This window comes from Salarias fasciatus, chromosome 11 (assembly GCF_902148845.1).
Source record: "Salarias fasciatus chromosome 11, fSalaFa1.1, whole genome shotgun sequence".
NCBI lineage: Eukaryota > Metazoa > Chordata > Actinopteri > Blenniiformes > Blenniidae > Salarias > Salarias fasciatus.
This window is the reverse complement of record NC_043755.1, coordinates 33,642,241-33,663,661: the sequence shown is the minus strand read 5'-3', so window position 1 is coordinate 33,663,661 and position 21,421 is coordinate 33,642,241. Positions and strand designations below refer to the sequence as shown.

Sequence of the window (21,421 nt, the reverse complement as noted above, 5' to 3'; positions counted from 1 at the left end):
GTCCTCACACAGGAGGCCAAACAAGGCCACACACACAAACAAACACACACACACACACACACACGTGCGCGTGCCCACGCACACACTTTTCAACATGAACTCAAACTTGACCTGTAAACATGTAAACACATTTCAAATGAACAATTCATTAGTTTACTGAGGACTGAAGACAATGTGTGTGTGTGTGTGTGTGTGTGTGTGTGTGTGTGTGTGTGTGTGTGTGTGTGTGTGTGTGTGTGTGTGTGTGTACGTACGTGCGTGCTAAAACCGATTATGGCCTCCACAACTGTAATTAACACCAGTTCTCTCACAAACACACACACACACACAAACACACACACACACACACACACACTCAGAGTTTAAAGCACCCTGTGAGCTGCAGTAAATCTGATCTGAGCTCAGATTAATGTAAGAGTATTAAAACAAAGCAGCAGAGGGTCGAACCGTGGTCGAGAGACATCCAGAGAGAGGAGAGAGAGAGCGAGGAGGCGATGAATGAGTGAAGACGTTCTGCACGTGTGAACCTGCTGAGGGTGAAAACCTGGAGTCATAATCTGAACCTTCATCACAGTGACCTCCAGGATTTCAGCCAGGAGCAGAACTCACATTCCTTCAGATTGTTCCACGTATCAAAACAAGCGCATGTCGTGAGCTTCAGCTCAGTTCGTACAGCTGAGCTCAGCGTTCTGGGGTTCTCCTTAGAACCACACTGCAGTTCCCCCGTTTCTCTGGGATAGAACCTAGTTCTGCTGACAGGATCCAGAATGTTTCCGGTACTCACCTTAAGTCCACGTTCAAACTTAATGGTCTTTTTTTCAACATGAGTCGACAGTTTTTGGGTAAATAACATTAGCTCTGCTAGCTAACGCTGTCAAAACAGGTAAGTCTTGAGAACTGAACCGTCGGTCGAAGACGGAAATTTTTGACAGCGAGCAGACCTCCAGGTAAATCATTCCTCATCCACTCATCTGTGACGCCACCTACAGAGCATCTTCAACAAGCTGCACACAGGAATACGAATATCCAGGTTAAAAAAAAAAAAGAAAAAGACAATGTCACATAATCAGAGTTGAAGACCTTCAGACATAAATCAATATGTCCCACATTCACATGGTTTTTTGTATTTTTTGTCTTTCACATCAGTTTTCTACCATTTGTTTTTAGAAATCATTCCTTCAGAGCGTGAACCGGGGGTCCGGTCGATGTGAGACCAGAGAGCTTTCCACTTCTCCACTGCGACCCAGACTGTAGCTGTGCTAATTTCTCCTGTTCTTCCCAAACTGTGAGCCAGTGGTAGCACGCCGACCTTAACCTGAAGTGGCTCCAGGATCAAGCCCTGAGGAGCTCCACCGGGGATTTCAGTCCCGGCTGTAGTGGCTCTGTGAAGCTTTAGGCATCTGATGGTTGAATGTAGCCGCATTCTGAGCAATCGGAGCCGTTTCCAGACCCGTCGCCAGGCATTCGTCTCGGGGGGGCATATCAAGTGTATGGGGGGGGGGGGGGCACAAATGTGCGTTCAGCGGGGGTTGGGGGGGGGGGGCAGGATGGTTGATTTAGCTTGAGGGGGAACAACATTTATTTGCCCCTTGCCCCTGCGTTCACCCGGCCCTGGCCGTTTCCTTCTCTTGTAAAGAACTTTGCTCATGAACGTCTTCTCTCCTGGATCCACTCAGCTTCTCCAGCTCGCCCCGTCCGTCTGCAGGTGTTCCAGCGTCTCGTCAGGTGGTGGCGCCGCCCGTCCCGATGCCTCCGATCAGAGGAAACGGCTTGAGGAAAGAAACGTTTTTACAAGCCGTTTTAAACCGGTTTGAATTGATTACGAAATGGTTTGAAGCTAGTTTTAAAACTGGTTTCTCAACTGGTTTCAAAGTGGTTTGAAGCTGATTTTCAAGGTTGTTTGAAGTTGATTTTTAAAAGCGGCTTGATGCTGGTTTCTGCATTAGTTCCTGAACCGGTTCTAAAGCAGTTTGTAGCTGGTTTCTGGACTGTTTTAAGGTGGACTGGAGTGGGTTCCTGCAGTGCTGGGGTTTGATTTTGAGTGACTCCACTGGAGTTCAAACTTCTTCAACTGTCTTTATGCATCTTCGCGTTCTCCACAGACCTCCTGTTGCCAGCGTCCAGCTGACAGTAACCATGGTAACCACAGTTAATCTGCCTCGGGCCGGTGGAGAGCGGTGGTGAGGTCATTACCTGAAATGCAAACTGTGCAGAAAGAGAGCGGCGGGCGTCACGTGACGCGATTACCGGCTGGAGGTCCGGTGGAGCTGTTACGTAAGGAGCTCAGGTGAGCGGCACGAGCAGCCGTCGCACATCGCTGCAGCAAGAGCACAACACGACAACACAACAACTAGACCGCAACACAACACTGCCACAACAAGACCACAACAGCATAATACCACCGCAGCAACACAACAACAAGACAAGACAGCACTGCAATAAGACGACCACAACAGCACAATGCCACAGGAAGGCCACAACACAACACTGCTCCAAGACCATAACGACACAATACCACCACAACACAACACCTTGACATAACAACAATACAAGACCATGACAACAAGACCACAGCAGCACAACAACACAGTGCCACTACAAGACTTCAACACAACAGGGCTACAAGATCACACAACACAATAGCATTGCAACACAACACCCTGACAAAACAATACAACACCACAACAAAACCACAAGACAACACAACACTATACTGTAGTGCTGTGATCTTGTTGGTGTAGTATTGTCTTGTCATTGTGTTATGTTGTTGTTTGACTGTAGTGGTGATATGTTTTAATTGTTGTTGTCATAGCAGTATAGTTTTATTGTTGTTATGGCCTTACAACAAGACCACAACACCACTACAGTGAGGCCACAACCACAACAAAACTACACAGCTATCACAACACCACGTCAACAAACAACACCACCAAAAGATCCCAACAAAACAACAACGCTACAACAAGATCACAACGCCACTGTAGTGGCTATTTGTCCCGAATGCAACAAAAATCAAAAATCAAAACTTAAACTTCAAACTGCCACTGATGCTCCGGTTTGTGGATTACACAGGCAAAAGAAAGCGTTGTCCAACAAAATTCCAGTAAGTTTTATCGTGGTTTATTTCCCATGGCAAGCAAACAATTAGGGCGATCACTTCCTGCTGTCTTTCTTGCACTGGTAAAAAACCATAGCCCCACCCAGGTGCATGCTGGTCCTCTACCTGCAACCTCCCGAAATAACCTCCAAGTGCATGTGGTGATAATTAAATCTACAAAATTAAGCTAAACAGAAAATAATGTGTAAATTACCCAAACCAAATAACAAATAACTAAACAAAATCTAAACAAAATAAGCAGTATATGCAATAACACAAACAAAAATAAATTAGGAAATATTCAGAAAATACTCAAAAACTAATAAATAGCTCCAATAGCCACTACAACAACACCACAACAATAAGACTACACTGCGACGGCAACAAGACCCCAACACAATGCTCCACCAAGACCACAAACACACAACACTGCTACAACAAAGGCAAAGAAACAACAACAACAACACAAGACTGCTACAAAACCCGCTGATAGCTGTGCTGCCCTGCCAATAGTAGTAACACAACTATCACTCCAGAATAAATGAATGAATGTATTATTTAGGTGACGGTCAGTTGTACAGATCTTAAACTGTGCAGTCAGCCAACAAAGAGTCAAGCCTGCACTAAACATCTGCTCACAAAAAACTGAAATCACAAACTGTGATGAGCAGCAAGTCAGATTTATAGGAGGTCTGCTTGTTTGTTTCATCATCTGCAGATTTATTATGATATTTTGGTTATTTCAGATTTTTCTTTGTTTGTTTTGTGTCTGTTTTGTATCTCTTTGTTTAGATTCCTGCTTACGACTTGTGTTTTGCGCTCAGATCCTGTTTCTGATTGTAGCAGCTCAACTAACTTAAACACATCTGTGTGTGTGTGTGTGTGTGTGTGTGTGTGTGTGTGTGTGTGTGTGTGTGTGCGCGCGCGAGAGAGAGAGAGAGAGAGAGAGAGAGAGCGAACGTGCTGAATGCTTTTCAAAATCTCCACAAAACCAATAAAAGTAATTAAAATACCTTTTGAGAGTCTTGTCAACGTAATTGTGTGTTTGGGAGAATCTCAGCATCCGGCCGGGATTTTCAAAGCATAAGTCATTTCGTTATGTGATTCATGAGGATGGTGAAATGTTCCTGTCATATTCCCATTCCTCATGTTACCATCACAGGTTCTAACACATTTTGACAATCTGTTTCCGTATTTTAGCATTTGAAACTAAAATCTACTCATCTGTTTGCATCTACTCATGATTATGCTGCTAACTTACTTAGCTTGTAGTTTAGTCAGTGACATTTTGCATGCAATGTATATTTTTTTTAATATTCATGTACAATTTCCAAGCTGTATACGAATCAGTCTCAGGCATTTTGGAAATATAGATCTAAATTTGATCCGCTTCGGGATTTTGAAATGATGCGCTGTCATCTGAATGATTAAGCACTGTTCTGTCACCAGTGTTTTGTGTTTTTAGTATTTTTAATTGTAAAACACATTAAATACAACATTTAAGCTGATTAACATCTGCAGCTTGCTTGTCTGTAAGTTTCATCAGGTTTCATGAAAGCAGTGACAGACGTTTATTTTGAAGTCACTTCCGGTGTCCCGCTCATGTCTTCCTGGAGCTTCACGCGCCTCAATGACGTCTCCGGGAGCTCCGGTATAAAGACGGGTGGTCCCGGGGTCCACCGCTGATGACCCGCGTTCAAGGCCTCTCAGCGCGGACCGAGCCGCCCGCCCCTCCCCGGTCCTCCGCGCTCACTCCCGGACTCTGCCCGCCGCTCCGCGCTCCTCCGCACTCACTCCCGGACGACTCCGCCCGCCGCTGCCCTGAGTTTTCCGTCGGAGAAGCATCTTTTCCCGGTGAGCTGCGCACCTAGCGGTCCGGACTCCAGGACCCACAACCCTGCCGCGGAACTCCCGGGCACTCCCCCGCTGCGGTCCGGTTCTGCCGCAGCGCCGACCCGCAGTGTGTCTGCGGGCACAGTCGTCATGGAGTTCCGGTGGAGCGCCTCCCGGTGCTCGGACACTCCGAGGTAACCGAGGACGCGAGCAGCGTGTGTGGGGAGAGCGGCGACCTGTTGCCGGTGCGCGGTGGCGCAGAGAGAATGAGCGGAGCGTCCGGAGTCCCGCTGCCGCTGCTGCCGCTGCTGCTGCTGCTCAGCGGCCGCGCTGCCTTCACGGCCTGCCGGTCCCTGAACGCACCAGAGGAGGGAGTGCTCCTGGTTCCGGACCGGACCGACACGCTGACCGCTGCCTCGGGAGCAGGTAGGGCACCGGGGACAGGCGGGGGACCGGGGACCGGTGTTACAGAAGAACCCGTGACCCGTCAGATTCAGGCGCTCCAAAGCACCAGGACACTGAGTGTGAAGGGTCACAGATCTGTGCATAACACCTGGCTTTATTAACAGCTATTAAAGTGAACTAATACATATGTCCCATTTTTATTTCTTATTTTAAATATCTGCTATCAAAGAAAACAAACACTAACTTAATTCCAAACTTTGCCAATATGGTACAAAGGAGTTGGAAATTATATAACTTTTTTAAATAAATTATAGAACTTTTTGACCAAAAGTTCTATAGTCTTAACAAACATCACTGTGAAAAGCATTGGAACAGTCATTTTACCTCATTACACTCTTTTTCTGGACCGGTAGCGTCACGCTGAGCTGATCTCACCTGTAACTTTCAGTACAGGAGTAACTTCTGAGGCAGCGAGCGAGACTCCATCATTTGTCACAGTGTCCCTGTGTCCTCAGGTGTGGACAGGAGGCGGCGCCATCTGCTGGGCAGGACAACACCTTTCATCCTGGTGGACGGACGGAGGCGGAGCCTGTCCGAAGCTCTCCAGGTGAGGGCGGGGCAGCACGCACACACTTCCTGTCCTTGCATTTTCTGTCATGGTCACATGGCCATGTGTTTTATGTGAGACAAGTATATTTGAGACTGGTTTTGGACAAATTGAAGACTAATTTGGACATTTTTGAAACTTCTTTGAGACGAGTCATTTGTTTTTTAGTAGAGACTAGTCATAGACAAATTGAAGACTATTCCCAGATGAGTTTGTGACATGTTGGACGTGTTTGACTACCCATGGACAGTTGGTCTGAGACCGATTTTGGATGTTTGTGTGTCTTCTTGAGGACTAGTCATTGTCATATCTCGGACGAGTCTTGGACACATTGAAGATTAGCTTGAGGTTGGTTTGAAACTCGTCTCTGATGAATTTTGGACGTGTTTGAGACGAGTTACTAGCTATTGAGACTCGTCACCGAGCAGATGCAGTTGTCGGAACTCGGCAGGAGGTTGGAGGCGTTTGACTCCTCATGTCACTGCGAAGAAGCATCAGTGTGTGATGTGGAGGACAAACCCCTCCCCCTCACCACTCCAGGACTGCAAAGACCTGAGGAGACCCAAAGTCAGGTAGGACAGAGGAGGAGGAGGAGGAGGTCGGCGGCCCTCAGCACCTCCTCCTCCTCCTCCTCCTCAGAGGAAGGAAGCTGGAGTGCTGAACGTTCACCAGGAGCTTCCTGAGGAACTGTTAGATCTGACAGGAGGAGGAGGGGCAGGGGGGCCACGGTGAGGAGGAGGACCGGGACGGGGAGGTGTTGCTGGACCACCGCTTCCTGTGCAGCTGACAGACCCTCTGAGATCATTTCCTGGAGGTCTCCACCCGCCTCGCAGCTCGACTCCACCCAGCTGGGAGGAAACGCTCAGGAGAACAAGTCCAAACGAAACTCTGAGGAGAGTCAGGAGGATCTCAGAACCCATCAGAACCCATCAGAACCCATCAGAACCCATCAGAACTCCAGAACTGATACTAATCTCTGCAGACCGTCCTTAATGGCTGGAGGAACTGAGAAGAACCGGTGGACAAAGCTGTGAAACGAACAAATCCCACAAACCCGCTGAGAAGCAGTCAGAATCAACACTGAAATACCCGAGAAACAAAACCTGAACCCAGTCTGAAACCAGTCCAGAATCTAGATTAGACGCCTGCCTTAATACTGTAAAGAGATGAAGGATCTAGTCTGAACCGAGTCCAGGAGTTAGAATAAAAACTAATCCTGAACCAGTGTGAACCTGGCCTTAATCTTGTCCGGAAGCAGGTGTAACCCCACTCCCAAACCCAATGAAAACTAGCTCAAACCCGGTCCTAAAACCAGTCCACAGCAGAGCCTGAACCCGGTCCTAAAACCAGTCCACAGCAGAGCCTGAACCCGGTCCTAAAACCAGTCCACAGCAGAGCCTGAACCCGGTCCTAAAACCAGTCCAAAGCAGAGCCTGAACCCGGTCCTAAAACCAGTCCACAGCAGAGCCTGAACCCGGTCCTAAAACCAGTCCACAGCAGAGCCTGAACCCGGTCCTAAAACCAGTCTGGACGCAGCACAGAACCCTAATTGAAACTATTTTGAAGCCATCCTAAATCCAGCTCAACAGTCCATCTATTCACACTCTGAAACCAGGTAGAAACCAGTCTGAGCCCAGTTCTTAGACCAGTCTGAACCCCCGTCCTCACTGACTGCAGTTTAAATCCAGTATCTGGACCGGGTTCAGAACCTTGTCTTCGCTTCAGTTTCACACTTTGTGCTCTCACGGGCTGGATTGGACCGTCTCCCAGCAAGTTTTGGCCCACGGGCCACGTGTTTGACACCCCCGCTCTCAGAGCGTTTCCTCTCTGAACCCAGCATGACTCAGCTGACACCCCCCCTCCATCCTGCTGCAGTACAGTGTAGGGTGGAGAAAACAAACACGCCTCAGAGGGGAATTCTGCCGTCCACCCAGTCCTGTTTCCACAATGTTCCTGATTACAGGATCATCATGACTTCAGTCTAGTGTGTGTGTGTGTGTGTGTGTGTGTGTGTGTGTGTGTGTGTGTGTGTGTGTGTGTGTGTGTGTGTGTGTGTGTGTGTGTGTGTGTGTGTGTGTGTGTGTGTGTGTGTGTCAGAGGAGGGAAATGGTGGTCGAGGAGGAGGCGTGGCGTCAGGCGGAGGCTGAAAGTAGTGCAAAGTCTGCCTCTCCGGCTCAGCAGGGACAATGGACGAGGTGGGACGGCCTGGAGAGCAGGAGGCTCAGCAGGAGGGACTTCTGGGAGATGGAGACACACAACACCAGCTTTACCATCACAGCTTCCCACGACGTGCTTCTGTCTCCACAAAACCTCGAACAATGATCTGGCAAGGACCCAACCTGTGGTCTGGGTCCGTCACAGACCTGGAGGCTTCGCCCGGTTCGTAAACATTAGACAGCGGCACTTCGGAGCAAGAGGAAAGATGCTGGATGCTATGAGCAGGCAGCTGTTTTTTTCCAGCTCTGATTGGTCGGACTTGGTGCTCTGGTCCTCTTCACTGAGGTCTGTTAGCATCACAGAGTTCCGCCGGGGAGGCCCCTGAGTGTTCGAGACCGGGGGTGTCTCGCATCAACAGGCAGAAACGGCCTCTGACTCCAGGGTATACAACTGACCACGTGTCCCGGGATTCAGATCCTTCCCATAACTGAGACAAACTCCCACGCCACGCTCAGCATCAAGGCAAACCTCATGTGAATACCAGCTATTGGCACAGAGGACAATTTTCCATCAAGTCCCGTGTTTATTGATTCTGTGTGTGTGTGTGTGTGTGTGTGTGTGTGTGTGTGTGTGAGGACATAAAGTATTTTACTATCATCTTGATGTGAGACAAACTTTTTAATGTTTTTTTTTTTTTTTTTGGCATTTTACGACCAGTGTGGATTAAATGTGTTGAAGTTAAAAATCTTAAAAATGATTTGAAATTAAACAAGAAATTGACTGAAGCTAACAAGCTAAGCTAGCCCCAGCTGGAGCAGCGCCGTGATCCAGCTGCATACCAGTAGGTGGCGGTGCGAGTCTGTCTGCCTGTTTCCTGCTTTAAATCCAGGAGAGAAGAAGAACTGAAGCGCAGTGACTCACTGCTGCCACCCGCTGGGCCGAGGTGTCATTACATGCCGTGCCTCTCAATAATGAGTTACTCGGCGAGATAAAGGATAGAATGAGTTTTCTTGGTTTTCAAAAATTTGTGGAACCTTTTATCTGTGATCTCGGTGAGAGTGGAACGTCCCGCAGGACGGCAAGTGAGAGTGGAACGTCCCGCAGGACGCCAAGTGAGAGTGGAACGTCCCGCAGGACGCCAAGTGAGAGTGGAACGTCCCGCAGGACGCCAAGTGAGAGTGGAACGTCCCGCAGGACGCCAAGTGAGAGTGGAACGTCCCGCAGGACGCCAAGTGGAACGTCTGGCGGTGCACTGAGTGAAAGTCAGACGTCCTGCAGGACACATGGATTATCCTCAGGAAACGTGTCGTCATGGCGGCCAGACGCCCGTCTCGCTTCCTGCCCAGCCAGCGGCGGACAGGAAGTAAGATGCTCTCCATTCACAGACAGGAAATCGCTCTGATTGGGCGGCACGTGTCCCTGGCCCCGCCCTTTTCCTGAAGGGAAAGAGAATAGGAAATGACACAATGGGGAGATTATGGATGAAGTTTATGATTTCATTCAGACTTCATTTTCCTTTTTCTAAAGTGTTTCACCGTGAATCAAAGTGAAGCGTTAACGACTTCCTGTTCCGGCTGCTTCTTTACTGACTCGGCGTTTTCCTCCTCGCCCGCCTCTCAGAGGACCGCTGTCCGTCGCTCTGACTGCAGCATCCCTCAGCATTCTTCTTCTGTGGTTCTCTGCAGTCCTCCATGTTGCTCTGGTTTCTCATTGGCCGGTCTGTGTTCTCAGGAAGGCCACCCGGACCGGCTGCAGGGCGGCCTGGAGGTGGGGGGGCGACTCTTCCTGCTGGACCTGGAGAAGAACCAGTGAGTTCTTTTAACAACATCCGAACTCTCCTTCAACCTGACCCGGATTCTGGAACCTGACCCAGACTACTGAAACCAGACCCGGGCTCTGTAATCTGAACACAGACGCAGTACTTTAGTTGAGTGGATTACTTGGATACTTCTGGTAACTGGTGTCTTCCCTGCAGTGACCTGCTGCCCAAACCGCCCAACGTCTTCTACTATCTGCCCAACGGCACCGGGGTGTCTGTGACGGCCGACCCCGTGGTGAGTCCCTGAACGCACCGTCAGGTCGCGCTGCTCGTCCTGCCGCCGCTCACACTGTCTGCCTGTGACCTGCAGACTCACTGCTATTACCACGGCAACGTCCGGGGGTTCCCACAGTCCAGGGTGGCTCTGAGCACCTGCTCCGGACTGCGGTAAGGCGGCACACACACACACACACACACACATGCCAACACACACAGCGGCGTCTCTGCAGGTGACCCCGCGCTGGCAGGATTAGCAGGTTTATTTATTGGCTCACAGGAAGCAAGCGGCTCCAGGTCAAAGGTCGAGTTCTCGGAGAACAACACATCCATTCAGAACAGGCAGCGATGTGCAAGAGCAGCAGATTACAGTTATAAGTTTCTCCTTTCCTCACAAAGTACCTTCGACGGCTGAGATTAGCCGGACGGAAAGTCTCTGCTCATTCCGTAGAAAATAATCCAGTTACTTTCTGACTGACTGTAACTCTCACTGGTGGGTGACAACAGTCACCTCAAAAGTTACTGTGAACAACATGTAACTACTACTATCACAATGTGATTGTTAGTGGGAGGAAGCTGCTCGATGGTGTGGATGTTGCTGGGAGGAAGATGCTCGATGATGTGGTTGTCATGGTGATTCAAACGGTTTGCTGCTGCAGTGGCGTCGTTGCTCTGAACTCCACCCTGAGCTTTGAGCTGCAGCCTCAGGACCAGCAGCGCCTCCGCCTGCAGGGAGACGGGGAGGACGGAGGAGGAGGCGCGAGTGGAGGAGGCAGCGGAGGAGGAGACGATGAGGAGGTGCACCTGCTGTTCTCCACCGGCCCTCTGGAGGGCGACGGCGTGGGAGGCTGTGGGGTGTCGCACAGCCCCGTCCCCCCGATCCACCGAGCCTCACACAGGGTGAGTCTGGTTCCACCGTTCACTTCAGCATGAAGCTTTTTTTATCAAGGCTTTACGATCCCGGATATTCCTTTAAGTAACTGTAATCGATTACACTTTCACAACAAAGTTGATTGTTCAAGTGCTTCCTCTTTTCATATCCATGAACTGAAAAAGTAACTCCACTACTCTAAAGAAGTAACTGTGTTCAGGAGCTTGTACTCTTTCCTGAGGTGTAACTGGAAGAGAGGAAAGTACTTTACTGAGAGTACTTGTTCTGTTACCCGCAGACGAAGAGAGACATCCTGTCAGAGACCAAATACATCGAACTGGTGCTGGTGGTGGATCATCAGGAGGTGTGTGTGTGTGTGTGTGTGTGTGTGTGTGTGTGTGTGTGTGTGTGTGTGTGTGTGTGTGTGTGTGTGTGTGTGTGTGTGTGTGTGTGTGTGTGTGTGATAAAATGTCTCTGATTTGACCTTACTCCTCTTCTCTATTGCCGTTGATTATTTACAGATATCCAAATTGTTTTTAGACGACTATCAAACTGATATTTCTGTGAATTTACCGCTGTTGCTGAACTTTATTCAGACCTCCTCACCGGATCTGTGATCGTTGTGTTTGGTCTGCTCCTCCCCTCAGTTCCTGAACTACCAGAAGAACAATAAGACCATCATCTACCGCATGCTGGATGTGGCCAATCAGGTGGACTGGGTGAGGCTCCGCCCCCACCGCACACACACTCTTGCTGCGTCCGGTGACGTTCCGGCGTTGCCGACGTTCCTGCGTGTTCCGTGTGTTCCAGTTCTACCGCCCGCTGAACGTCCGGGTGGCGCTGACCGGCCTGGAGATCTGGAGCGACCGCGACAAGATCCGGGTGGAGAAGAGTCCGACCGACACGCTCAACAACTTCCTGTCCTGGAGGACCCGAGAGCTGCTGCCCCGCCTCCGCCACGACAACGCCCAGCTCGTCATGTGAGGACCGCCAGGCCTCCGCTACACCTCCACTACACCTCCACTACACCTCAACCTCACGTTAACCACACCTCAACTACAACTACACCTAAACTACACCTCGACCACACCTTAACTACGCCTCAACCACTCCTCAACCACACCTCAACTACTCAACTACACCTTAACCACACCTTAACCATACTTCAGCTACACCTCAACCACACCTTACCTACAACTACACCTCAACTACAACCACACCTCAACCACATCTAAACTACACCTCAAGAACCTTCACCCGCAGACATCAACTATGCTTCAACCAAACTTCAACCGCACATCGCCTCCACCGATCCTCGACTGAGGATAACACTGTGTGTGTGTGTGTGTGTGTGTGTGTGTGTGTGTGTGTGTGTCCTCAGGGGAGAATCTTTCGACGGGACCACGGTGGGGATGGCCTCCCAGTCCTCCATGTGCACCAGGGACCGGTCGGGCGGGGTCAACGTGGTGAGAACTGGGAACTGGCCTCGGACTTGTCCCTCTCCTGGGACACATACAGCCAGGCTCCCAGGGTCTGTTTGCCCTCAGTGCAGACTTGCAGGCGGACTGTAACAGAGCTCAGTCATCTCCAGCATCACTTCTCAGTTCTGGGACAAGCGAGCCTGCAAGTCCACACAGAGGGCAAAAGACACCCAGAGCTTCACACTCGCCACACGCACACAGAGGAAGATACGTACTCGTGTACACACACGGGTGTTCTTTTCCCTCAGTCGGACTTACAGGTTCTACACTGGGCACAGTTTTTAGACCCCGTCCCTGTGTCGTAGGACCACCTGGTGAGCGTCCTGGGCGTGGCCTCCACCGTGGCTCACGAGTTGGGCCACAACCTGGGGATGAGCCACGACACCGCCGAGCGCCGCTGCTCCTGCCAGAACGAGGCGCGGCTGGGCGGCTGCATCATGGAGCCCTCCACCGGGTCGGTACCGAGCACCCGGGCGCCCGCCGGCCCCGCCGGCCCCGCCAACCCCGCTGACCCCTGACCTCTGCGCGCAGGTTCATGCCGGGGCAGCAGTTCAGCAGCTGCAGCGCCGCAGACCTGTCGCTCAGCCTGCTGCACGGCGGCGGCATGTGCCTGTTCAACGTGCCGCAGCCCGAGCGCCTGCTGGGAGGGCCGCGCTGCGGGAACCTGTACGTGGAGAAAGGGGAGGAGTGTGACTGCGGCCTGCTGGAGGTGCTCCGCCGATCGCCAGCAACATCTGTACAGCTGTTCCACCCCTGCCTCAGTGTATTCACCTCCGCCTGTCGTCCTCTCTGAGTGCTCAGGAGTGTGAAGACCCCTGCTGTAACGCCTCCACCTGTCAGCTGGTCCCTGGGGCGCAGTGCTCGTCCGACGGCATCTGCTGCCAGGACTGCAAGGTGAGTCTGAGCTGAAGCCCAAGAAAAGCCTCCAGAAGCTTCAAACTGAGTTTTCCTGAAATGCCGATGATCTCCTCCTCCTCCTCCTCCTCCTCCTCCTCCTCCTCCTCCTCTTCCTCCTCCTCCTCCTCCTCTCTCAGCTACGAGTGGCGGGCTCGGTGTGTCGCGAGCCGCTCGGGGAGTGCGACCTCCCCGAGTTCTGCACAGGCTCCTCCCCCTACTGCCCCCCCAACGTGTTCCTGCAGAACGGCGAGCCCTGCGAGGACGGCGCCTCCTACTGCTACGGGGGAGTCTGCGCCAGCATGCACGTGCAGTGCCAGAGTCTGTGGGGCCCCAGTAAGGAGCCGTCTATTACCTGGTTGAGAGACGGCATGGAGCCATTTCTGACCCGTCTCTGCTGATTTGTAGCCAGTTACAGTTTATAGAGCGAGAGATTTATTTACTTGTTAGGCAACAGGTTTGTACAGCGAAAGGCAGTGAAAGCCAGAGGCGGCCTGGCTGTGTGGAATCCCCTGCCGTGTTGGAGGTCTTCTTCCGGATGCAGCTAGTGAAAGTGTCCTGGGGGGGGGTAGTGAGGTCCCGATGGTCTCCGACCGATGAAGGTTCCTTCTGTCCTCCGCTGTCCAGCTGCCGGACCACGCTGTGCAGCAGGACGACAGGAGCCTGTTTCAGCTTCCTGAGGAAGTAAAGTCTCTGTTGTGCCGCCCCCTCCTGGCAGGAGGTGTTAACAGCCCAGGTGAATCTGAAGCTCTGCACCGTCTCTACTTCCTCTCCACTGATGCAGAGAGCAGGGTGCTCCGAGCGTTTGGTTCTTCTGAAGTCCACTATCAGTTCCTTGGTTTTGCTGGTGTTCAGGTCCAGATTGTTATTGTGAAACCACCGTACCAGAAGCTGGACCTCCTCTCTGTAGGCCGTCTCGTCATCGTCTGCGATGAGTCCTACGAGGGTGGTGTCATCGGCGAACTTGACGACGGTGTTGGTGGAGTGGATGGAGATGCTGTGTAGGTGAAGGGGGGCTGAGGACGCTGTGGTGTTCAGGATGAGGGTGGAGGATGTGCGGCCCCCCATCCTGACATGCTGCGGTATCCAGCTGCCCAGGCCCAGGTTGTGAACCCATGGCTTTTGATTGGGCAGCACTCTAACAGTCTTGGTCTCAGTCACACACTCCGCACAGAGCTGATGTACTTCAGCACTGGTGTGTGTCGTTCCAGGTGCACTTTCCAACCCGCCCCGCTTCGCTCCTCAGATCTTCTCAGACGCTCGGTTAAATTAGACTAATCCCCGCCCGTCCTTTAGCCGCCTCCTTCACTTCGCCGAGTCTAAACTAATGCTCTTTGATCTGGACCAGTTTAAACTGACCGGCGCTGATAAGACCAGGTTTCCAGACACTCTGATCCCTGCCGGGTGTCTCCGTCCACACCGAAGAGCCGCTGCTCAAACGCGCCGTTACATAATTCTCCGACGCTTCAGCCTGTCGGGTGTGTAAACTGTGGTTTAATCCGGGTTTGTTTGGGGTTTAATCCGGGTTTTGTCTGCCTGCAGATGCCACCACAGCTCCGCCCGTCTGCTTCTCCTCCGTCAACAAGCAGGGAAACAAATATGGAAACTGTGGACAGCTGAGCAACGGCTCATACATCCCCTGTGGAAGCCTGTGAGAACACACACACACACACACACACACACACACACACACACAGTGAGTTGAGTTTTCATGTGGTGTGTAACTGTGTGTGTGTGTGTGTTAGTGACGTGCACTGCGGCAGGATCCAGTGTCAGGGAGGCTGGGAGCGCCCCCTGCTGGGCACCAATGCAGAGATCCTCACCACCACGGTGCGCTTCAACCACAGCGACCTGGTCTGCCGCGGGACCTTCTTCCACCTCGGGGACGACGTGTCCGACCCGGCCACCGTGGCCCAAGGGACGGCCTGCGGACCCGGCAAGGTCAGACGGGAGCCCCGCGGGGCCCGGCGGGGGCGGGGCCACCGGGTGGGCGGTGCCTCGGCGTCTTTTCTCAGCGTCCGTCCTCTGCTCCGTCTCCGCAGGCGTGTCTGAACCAGAAGTGTCAGGACGTGTCGGTGTTCGGCGTCGACGAATGTCGCAAGAACTGCCACGGTCACGGGGTGAGGGACGGACGGGACGTCGGACCTCCGCAGATTCAGATCAAATAATCCAGAAATCCAGCCTGTGATCGAAGCAGCCGTCTGTCTGTTATCAAAGAGCGCGTCCACCGGGAAGGAGCTGGAATAATGTTTGATACGATCAGTTAAAAGCAGCGGAGACCGAACAGGAAGCAGTGCAGAAAATCTGAAACCAGCGAGAAACCAGCCTGACAAGTCGGTGACCGCCTCGGAGTCACTCCAGAAAGCATCAGTCCGAAGGAGGTCTCATTTAAAGACTCGAGTCTCTCTGAGTCTCCGTTTACACAACGACAGGGAAAGTCACTCAGCTGCTGGAAGAAGCTGCGACACCGCCGCAGCAAACAGCTGTTCGCACATGCTCAGTAGTCTTCCTCCAGAGGGTCCTGACTGCCCGTCCAGATTCTCCTGGTCCTGGTTCTGGTCCTGGTCCCGGTCCCGGTCCAGATTCTCCTGGTCTCGGTCCCGGTCCAGATTCTCCTGGTCCTGTTCCTGGTCCCGGTCCAGATTCTCCTGGTCCCGGTCCCGGTCCAGATTCTCCTGGTCCTGTTCCTGGTCCCGGTCCAGATTCTCCTGGTCCTGGTCCCGGTCCCGGTCCAGATTCTCCTGCTTCTGGTAGTTCTAGAGTTGACAGTCACCGTAAAAACAGTCCAACTTGGGGATCTGTCCACATGGATGTCTGAGTTCTCCACTGTTCATGTTTAGAGTGTGTTGTTCTCGGCAGTGTGTGTGTGTGTCTGTGTGTGTCTGTGTGTGTCTGTGGTTTCATTACAAAAACAGACAACAGCACCAGCTAGTGGACCAACAGGAAAACTACATCGTTTTCAGTGTTTCTGCTGTTGATGTGGAAACGGACATCATTTTCATAAACATGAAACCTCTCTCTCTCTCTCTCCCTCTCTCTCTCTCTCTCGCCCCCCTCTCTCTCTCAGGTGTGTAACAGTAATAAGAACTGCCACTGTGAGCTGGGCTGGGCTCCTCCGGACTGCCGGTTCTCGGGTCACGGCGGCAGCGTGGACAGCGGACCGGCCCGGGCGGCTCACGGTGCGAGGCACAGCAAACCACTGCAGCACCGCGGCGGGCGCCCGGCCTCTGTCCCGCTGACCCGGCCTGCTCTTCCTCCTCCTCCTCTTCCTCCTCAGAGTCAGACCCGGTGCGCGTTGCCCTGCTGGTCATCTTCCTCTTCGTCGTTCCCGTGGTGCTCCTCTTCCTCGCTCTGCGTTTCCCTCGTTTCCGGAAAGCTCTCTTCTGCCTCGGACCCAACAGCCCGTTCCACAAAGCTCGCCAACACAACCGGTAACTGTGTGTGTGTGTGTGTGTGTGTGTGTGTGTGTGTGTGTGTGTGTGTGTGTGTGTGTGTGTGTGTGTGTGTGTGTGTGTGTGTGTGTGTGTGTGTGTGAAAATAAGCTGAAATGAGTTCAAATCGTTTAAACACGATTGACTGTCACGTGTCTTTTTACCCACGATGCAGTGTGGCTGACTGTGAGGTGTGGGGCGTTGCGTTTGGCCCCGCCCACCTCTGCAGGTACCTGCCTCTCTGTGGTGCGAAGTCCCAGGCGGAGCTGCAGCCGGTCAGGACAGAGGGGATTGTGGGTCGTGGCGGGTCAGGACAGAGGGGATTGTGGGTCGTGGCGGGTCAGGACAGAGGGGATTATGGGTCGTGGCGTCCTCGTGCTGCAGCTCTGAGTGGGACCACGTGGACACAGGTTGCCTTCCTGTTTTAATCTGCTTCTTGACCCGATGACCTCCTGCTTCAGGACGCCGGCGACGGAGCGCGTGGACGGCCGGAACGGCGAGCAGGTCCGGCCCCTCAGATACCACCTCAACCCCAACCCGGACCTGCCTTTGACCCCGCCCCTCAAAGAGGTAACCACGGCAACAAGTGACCAAAGGAAGCCATGTTTGTTTCCATCATTAAATGTAACGGAAAGGAAATGAATGTCCGGCGGTCTTCAGCCTTCCTTCACCTCTCAGCTTTGACTTCCTGTTTGACCGCCGTCTCTGCTGCGCATGTTTCAGCTCTTTTCTCTCCGATCAGGTTCATGACAGACCTGCTCCTCCCACTAAGCCACTCCCCCCTGACCCCACCCAAAACCTTCAGGTAACCTCACCTGAGCTCTGCACGCCAGCTAGCTCCTGTGCTAACGTCTGTGCTAGCATCCGGTTTAACATCTGTGTGAGATTCTCTGTCGACATAAGTACACTTCTACACACACACACACGCACACACACTTCTGTAATTCAGTACAAACATGGTCCTTGCTGAAGCACTTGTTAGCATTATGCTATGTTAGCATGTTAGCATGAATCAGTGTTTTTTTCTCCAATTTGACTTTTGTAGACTTCATGTTAAATGTTCGTCAGTTTTGTGACTCTGGATGAGTTTAAGGTTCTTCGGGGGGGGGGGGGGGGGGGTTCCGGACTTTGTGGTGAAAACTTTGGCGTCAGCAGGTTTTGGAGGATTTCCCAGCATGCCCAGCTGTGCTAACACTGCCTTCTTCTGACTTTTATCTTGGCCTCCGCCTCAGCTGGTGAAAGAGCGCCCGGCTCCGCCCACCAAGCCTCTGCCCCCTGACCCCCCCTCCACCCCCTGCTCCAGCCAGGTACACCCCCCTGCCACCCCCCATCTGCAGCTGTTCAGCGTTTACTTCCTGCTTTGCTGACATCTTAAACGGTTCGGTTCTGCCACTGGAGCTTCACACTTCCTTTCCTCCTCTTCCTCTTCTCCTCTTCCTCCTCCCCACTAACCCGTCCAGCTTCTGGTGAGTCGACCAGCTCCGCCAAACAAGCCCCTCCCCCCCGACCCCATCGCACCTGCACAGGTACGACCCCGCGTGCTGCTAGCTGTTAGCTGTTAGCTGCTCGCCGTTAGCGTGTAGGAGTCCTGGGTTAGCCCTGAATCAGGGTGAGTTCTGGTGATCGGGTGTTTGGTCCCTGTGATTTCTGGTGATGATTCACAGCTGTGCATTGTGATGTCACTTCCTGTTCTGGTTCTTGTTAGCGTGCTAACCAGCTAGCCCGTCCGGTTCCGTCTTCCGTCTTGTCGTCCTTTGTGATCGTTTCATTTTCCTCTCCTCAGGTTTCTCTTCCGCTCAAACCCGTGGTGCCTCGGAAGCCCCGCCCCCTGGCCCTGCCCCCTCAGCCAGGCCCCGCCCCAATCGCCAAGCTGCCCCACGGCGCCGTGGCCCCGGCCTCCGGGCCCAGCAGGTACCACGGTCACTGCATGCTGCCTCGTCTCCATGGCAACCTGACTGCACATCTGCAGCAGGCGCGTTGGTGACACCGTCTTTTTGTGTGTGTGTGTGTGTGTGTGTGTGTGTGTGTGTGTGTGTGTGTGTGTGTGTGTGTGTGTGTGTGTGTGTGTACAGACGGCCTCCCCTTCCTCCCATTCGTCCATCGCTGCCTCACAGAGTTGAGTCGTCTCCTTCGCTCTGACCGAACGTCAAAGAAGACGACGAGACGAGGACACGATGAAGATGTGATGTCGGATTGTACCTGAACGCCTCGCTGTAGTGCCTTGCTCGGGACTCGCCCCTGTGCCTTTCTTCAGATGGAGATCGAACCGCTGACCCTCACCAGGACTAATTGGTGAAGCGGTGTTCAAACTGTGGCGTTGGACCATCTGCAGGACAAATAAAGACTTTCATTTAGTTGTGAAATACTGAAGAAGGTTCAGTTTTTTAGCATCTGAAGAACAAACTGAAGCTCCGTGGGAGGTCTGACCAGGAGAACCGGGAGGTTTGACCAGGAGAACCGGGAGGTTTGACCAGGAGAACCGGGAGAACCGGGAGGTCTGACGCTCCGTCGGAGGTTTTCTGAGAACTGTGAGGTCAAACTGCAGGAGACATGAAGTGAAGATTTTTTGGAAACGTCCTCTTTTTATATTTCAGCTGCATAATTTTCACTTCATGTGTTAAAATCAGACTAAACTGTTTTGTTTCAGATCTTTTTTTGTTAAACAAACAAGGAGACAAACAGCAGAAAAAAGTCATTAAAAACAAAATCGCTTCTCTGAAAGGACTTCCTGTTTCCTGTTTAGTTTTGTTCATTCAGAATAAATCTTATTCACTCATTTAATTAACTTTTTATCTTCATTGCAGTCATAATAAGGCTAGTGCAGGTTGCAGGTTGGACCACAGCCCGGGACGCTGCTGGAGGACGGAGTGACGGCGGCCGGGTTAGTGAAGCACCGGCAGGAGTCTCTCCTGCAGGAATCTCCAGCTCAGTAGCTTCAAATATTCCATGTTGGAGCATCTTCTCCCACTCAGTGATGTAACTTCAGATTATTAGTGTGCACATTTGGAAAACAAACTTTCTTGACAGGAGACACTGAGCTGAATTTTGTAGAGGAGTTTTACAAAGAAACTAGAAGGTTTGATGATCAGTAACTGTAACGTTGCTGCTTTGCTCTTTAGACGGATTCTGAGTAGCTGCAAAGAATCAGTGACTCCGTGTAAAGTGGAACTTCTGTAAAATGAAGGCTTCCTTCCTCCTTCCTCTGACTTTCTCGTTTTTAGAGCGTCGTCTGACTTCCTGTAATCAGAACACAGTCTGAGTCATTTAGCTCCTGCTCCTCTTCCTCTGCCTCCTCACACTTCTCCTTCTCCACCTCTTACTCGTGTTCTTGTTGCCCCTTGTAGGCCTTTGTGGCCCCTTGTTACCCCTTGTGGTCCATTGTAGCCCCTTATGGGCCGCTTGTAGCTCCGTTTTGCTCCTTGTGGCTCCTTGCAGTCCCTTGTAGCATCATTGTGAGCCTGGGTGACCCCTTGTGGCCCCTTCTAATCCCTTGTCGCGCCTTGTGGCCCCTGCAAGGTTTGGCATACCGGTAGTCTTTGTTTCAGTGTGTTTCCCAGCAGCAGCCAGCAGGGGGCTCCACAGCATCGTTACAGCCCGAACAGTTTTCATCACTGAGGACGTCTGGACCCCCCCTCCTCTTCCACCTCGGGGCCCCATGAGGGGGTTCCCCGACGTTTTGTGGTATCAGTGTTTCCACAGCATCTGTGAAAAGAGCAGCGATTCAGTCACTGAAGGAGGAAGATTCGGAAAGAGACCTCCAGAGTGAAAGTTCTCTGTGTGCAGCGGATGGTTGAGGAAACGAGGCGTCAGTCACACAGCCTGCCTCGTTTGGACGGCTCTTCAGAGAACCTGCCAGTGATCAGATCGGTCTTTATGGAGGTTCTCAGATACTCTAAGGCAGAGCTACTCAACCCTGGTCCTCGTGGGCCGCAATCCAGCATGTTTTAGATGTTTCCCTCTTCCAACACAGCTGATTCAAATGATTAGGATCTTTATCAGCCTGATCATTTGAATCAGCTGTGTTGGAAGAGGGAAACATCCAAAACATGCTGGATTGCGGCCCACGAGGACTAGGGTTGAGTAGCCCTGCTCTAAGGTGTTCTTAGGCATCCTCAGAGAACTTTAGAGATCCTCAGAAGTTCTTGGACAATTTTAGAGGTTCTTGATTTTTCTGAGAGGTCTTTAGAGACTCAGATGATTTTGGAGGATTCTCAGGGGTTCTCAGAGGTTCTCAGGTGCTCTTAGAAGATCTAAAGTGTTCTCAGAGGTTAATGGGTATTCTCTGGGAGTTCTTATAATATCTGAACTGTTCCCAGGTGTTCTTAGAGGTTCTCACATGCTCTCAGAGGTTCTCCAGTGTTCTTAGAAGGTCTTAAAGGTTCTCGGATGTTCTCATGTGTTTAGAGGTCCTCAGAGGGTCTCGGATGTTCTCAGGTGTTTAGAGGTCCTCAGTGGGTCTCAGGTGTTCAGGTTCTCTCTTTGAAACGTTTTTCGGATTTGTTTTTGTTTGTTTTCCTGCATTTCGGTGTATTCACCTGAAGCTGCTGGTTCCTCTCAATCAGACGTGATGGGAGCCTCAGAGTCGCTGTGAAAGTGACCTTTGACCCCAT

General features: G+C 52.0%; 1 protein-coding gene across 3 annotated transcripts; it reads left to right on the top strand.

The window, feature by feature from the left end:
- The first annotated feature begins 4,707 nt into the window (after positions 1-4,707).
- adam15 (ADAM metallopeptidase domain 15) lies at positions 4,708-19,586 on the top strand. Of its 3 annotated transcripts, XM_030101873.1 has the most exons (25): positions 4,708-5,356; positions 5,851-5,942; positions 9,831-9,907; positions 10,075-10,153; positions 10,229-10,305; positions 10,794-11,034; positions 11,304-11,369; positions 11,653-11,724; positions 11,816-11,985; positions 12,387-12,471; positions 12,792-12,940; positions 13,018-13,195; positions 13,288-13,380; positions 13,521-13,716; positions 14,923-15,031; positions 15,126-15,321; positions 15,423-15,500; positions 16,448-16,559; positions 16,658-16,811; positions 17,273-17,381; positions 17,554-17,616; positions 18,044-18,118; positions 18,272-18,337; positions 18,595-18,722; positions 18,884-19,586. In XM_030101873.1, the coding sequence occupies exons 1-25, from the start codon at positions 5,197-5,199 to the stop codon at positions 18,948-18,950; spliced, it is 2,892 nt and encodes a 963-aa protein (XP_029957733.1). In that variant the 5' UTR covers positions 4,708-5,196; the 3' UTR covers positions 18,951-19,586. The 3 variants fall into 3 exon arrangements, with proteins under 3 accessions (XP_029957733.1, XP_029957734.1, XP_029957735.1); XM_030101874.1 differs by lacking the exons at positions 18,044-18,118; positions 18,272-18,337; XM_030101875.1 differs by lacking the exons at positions 17,554-17,616; positions 18,044-18,118; positions 18,272-18,337 and having other exon boundaries at positions 4,709-5,356.
- Positions 19,587-21,421: the final 1,835 nt, after the last annotated feature.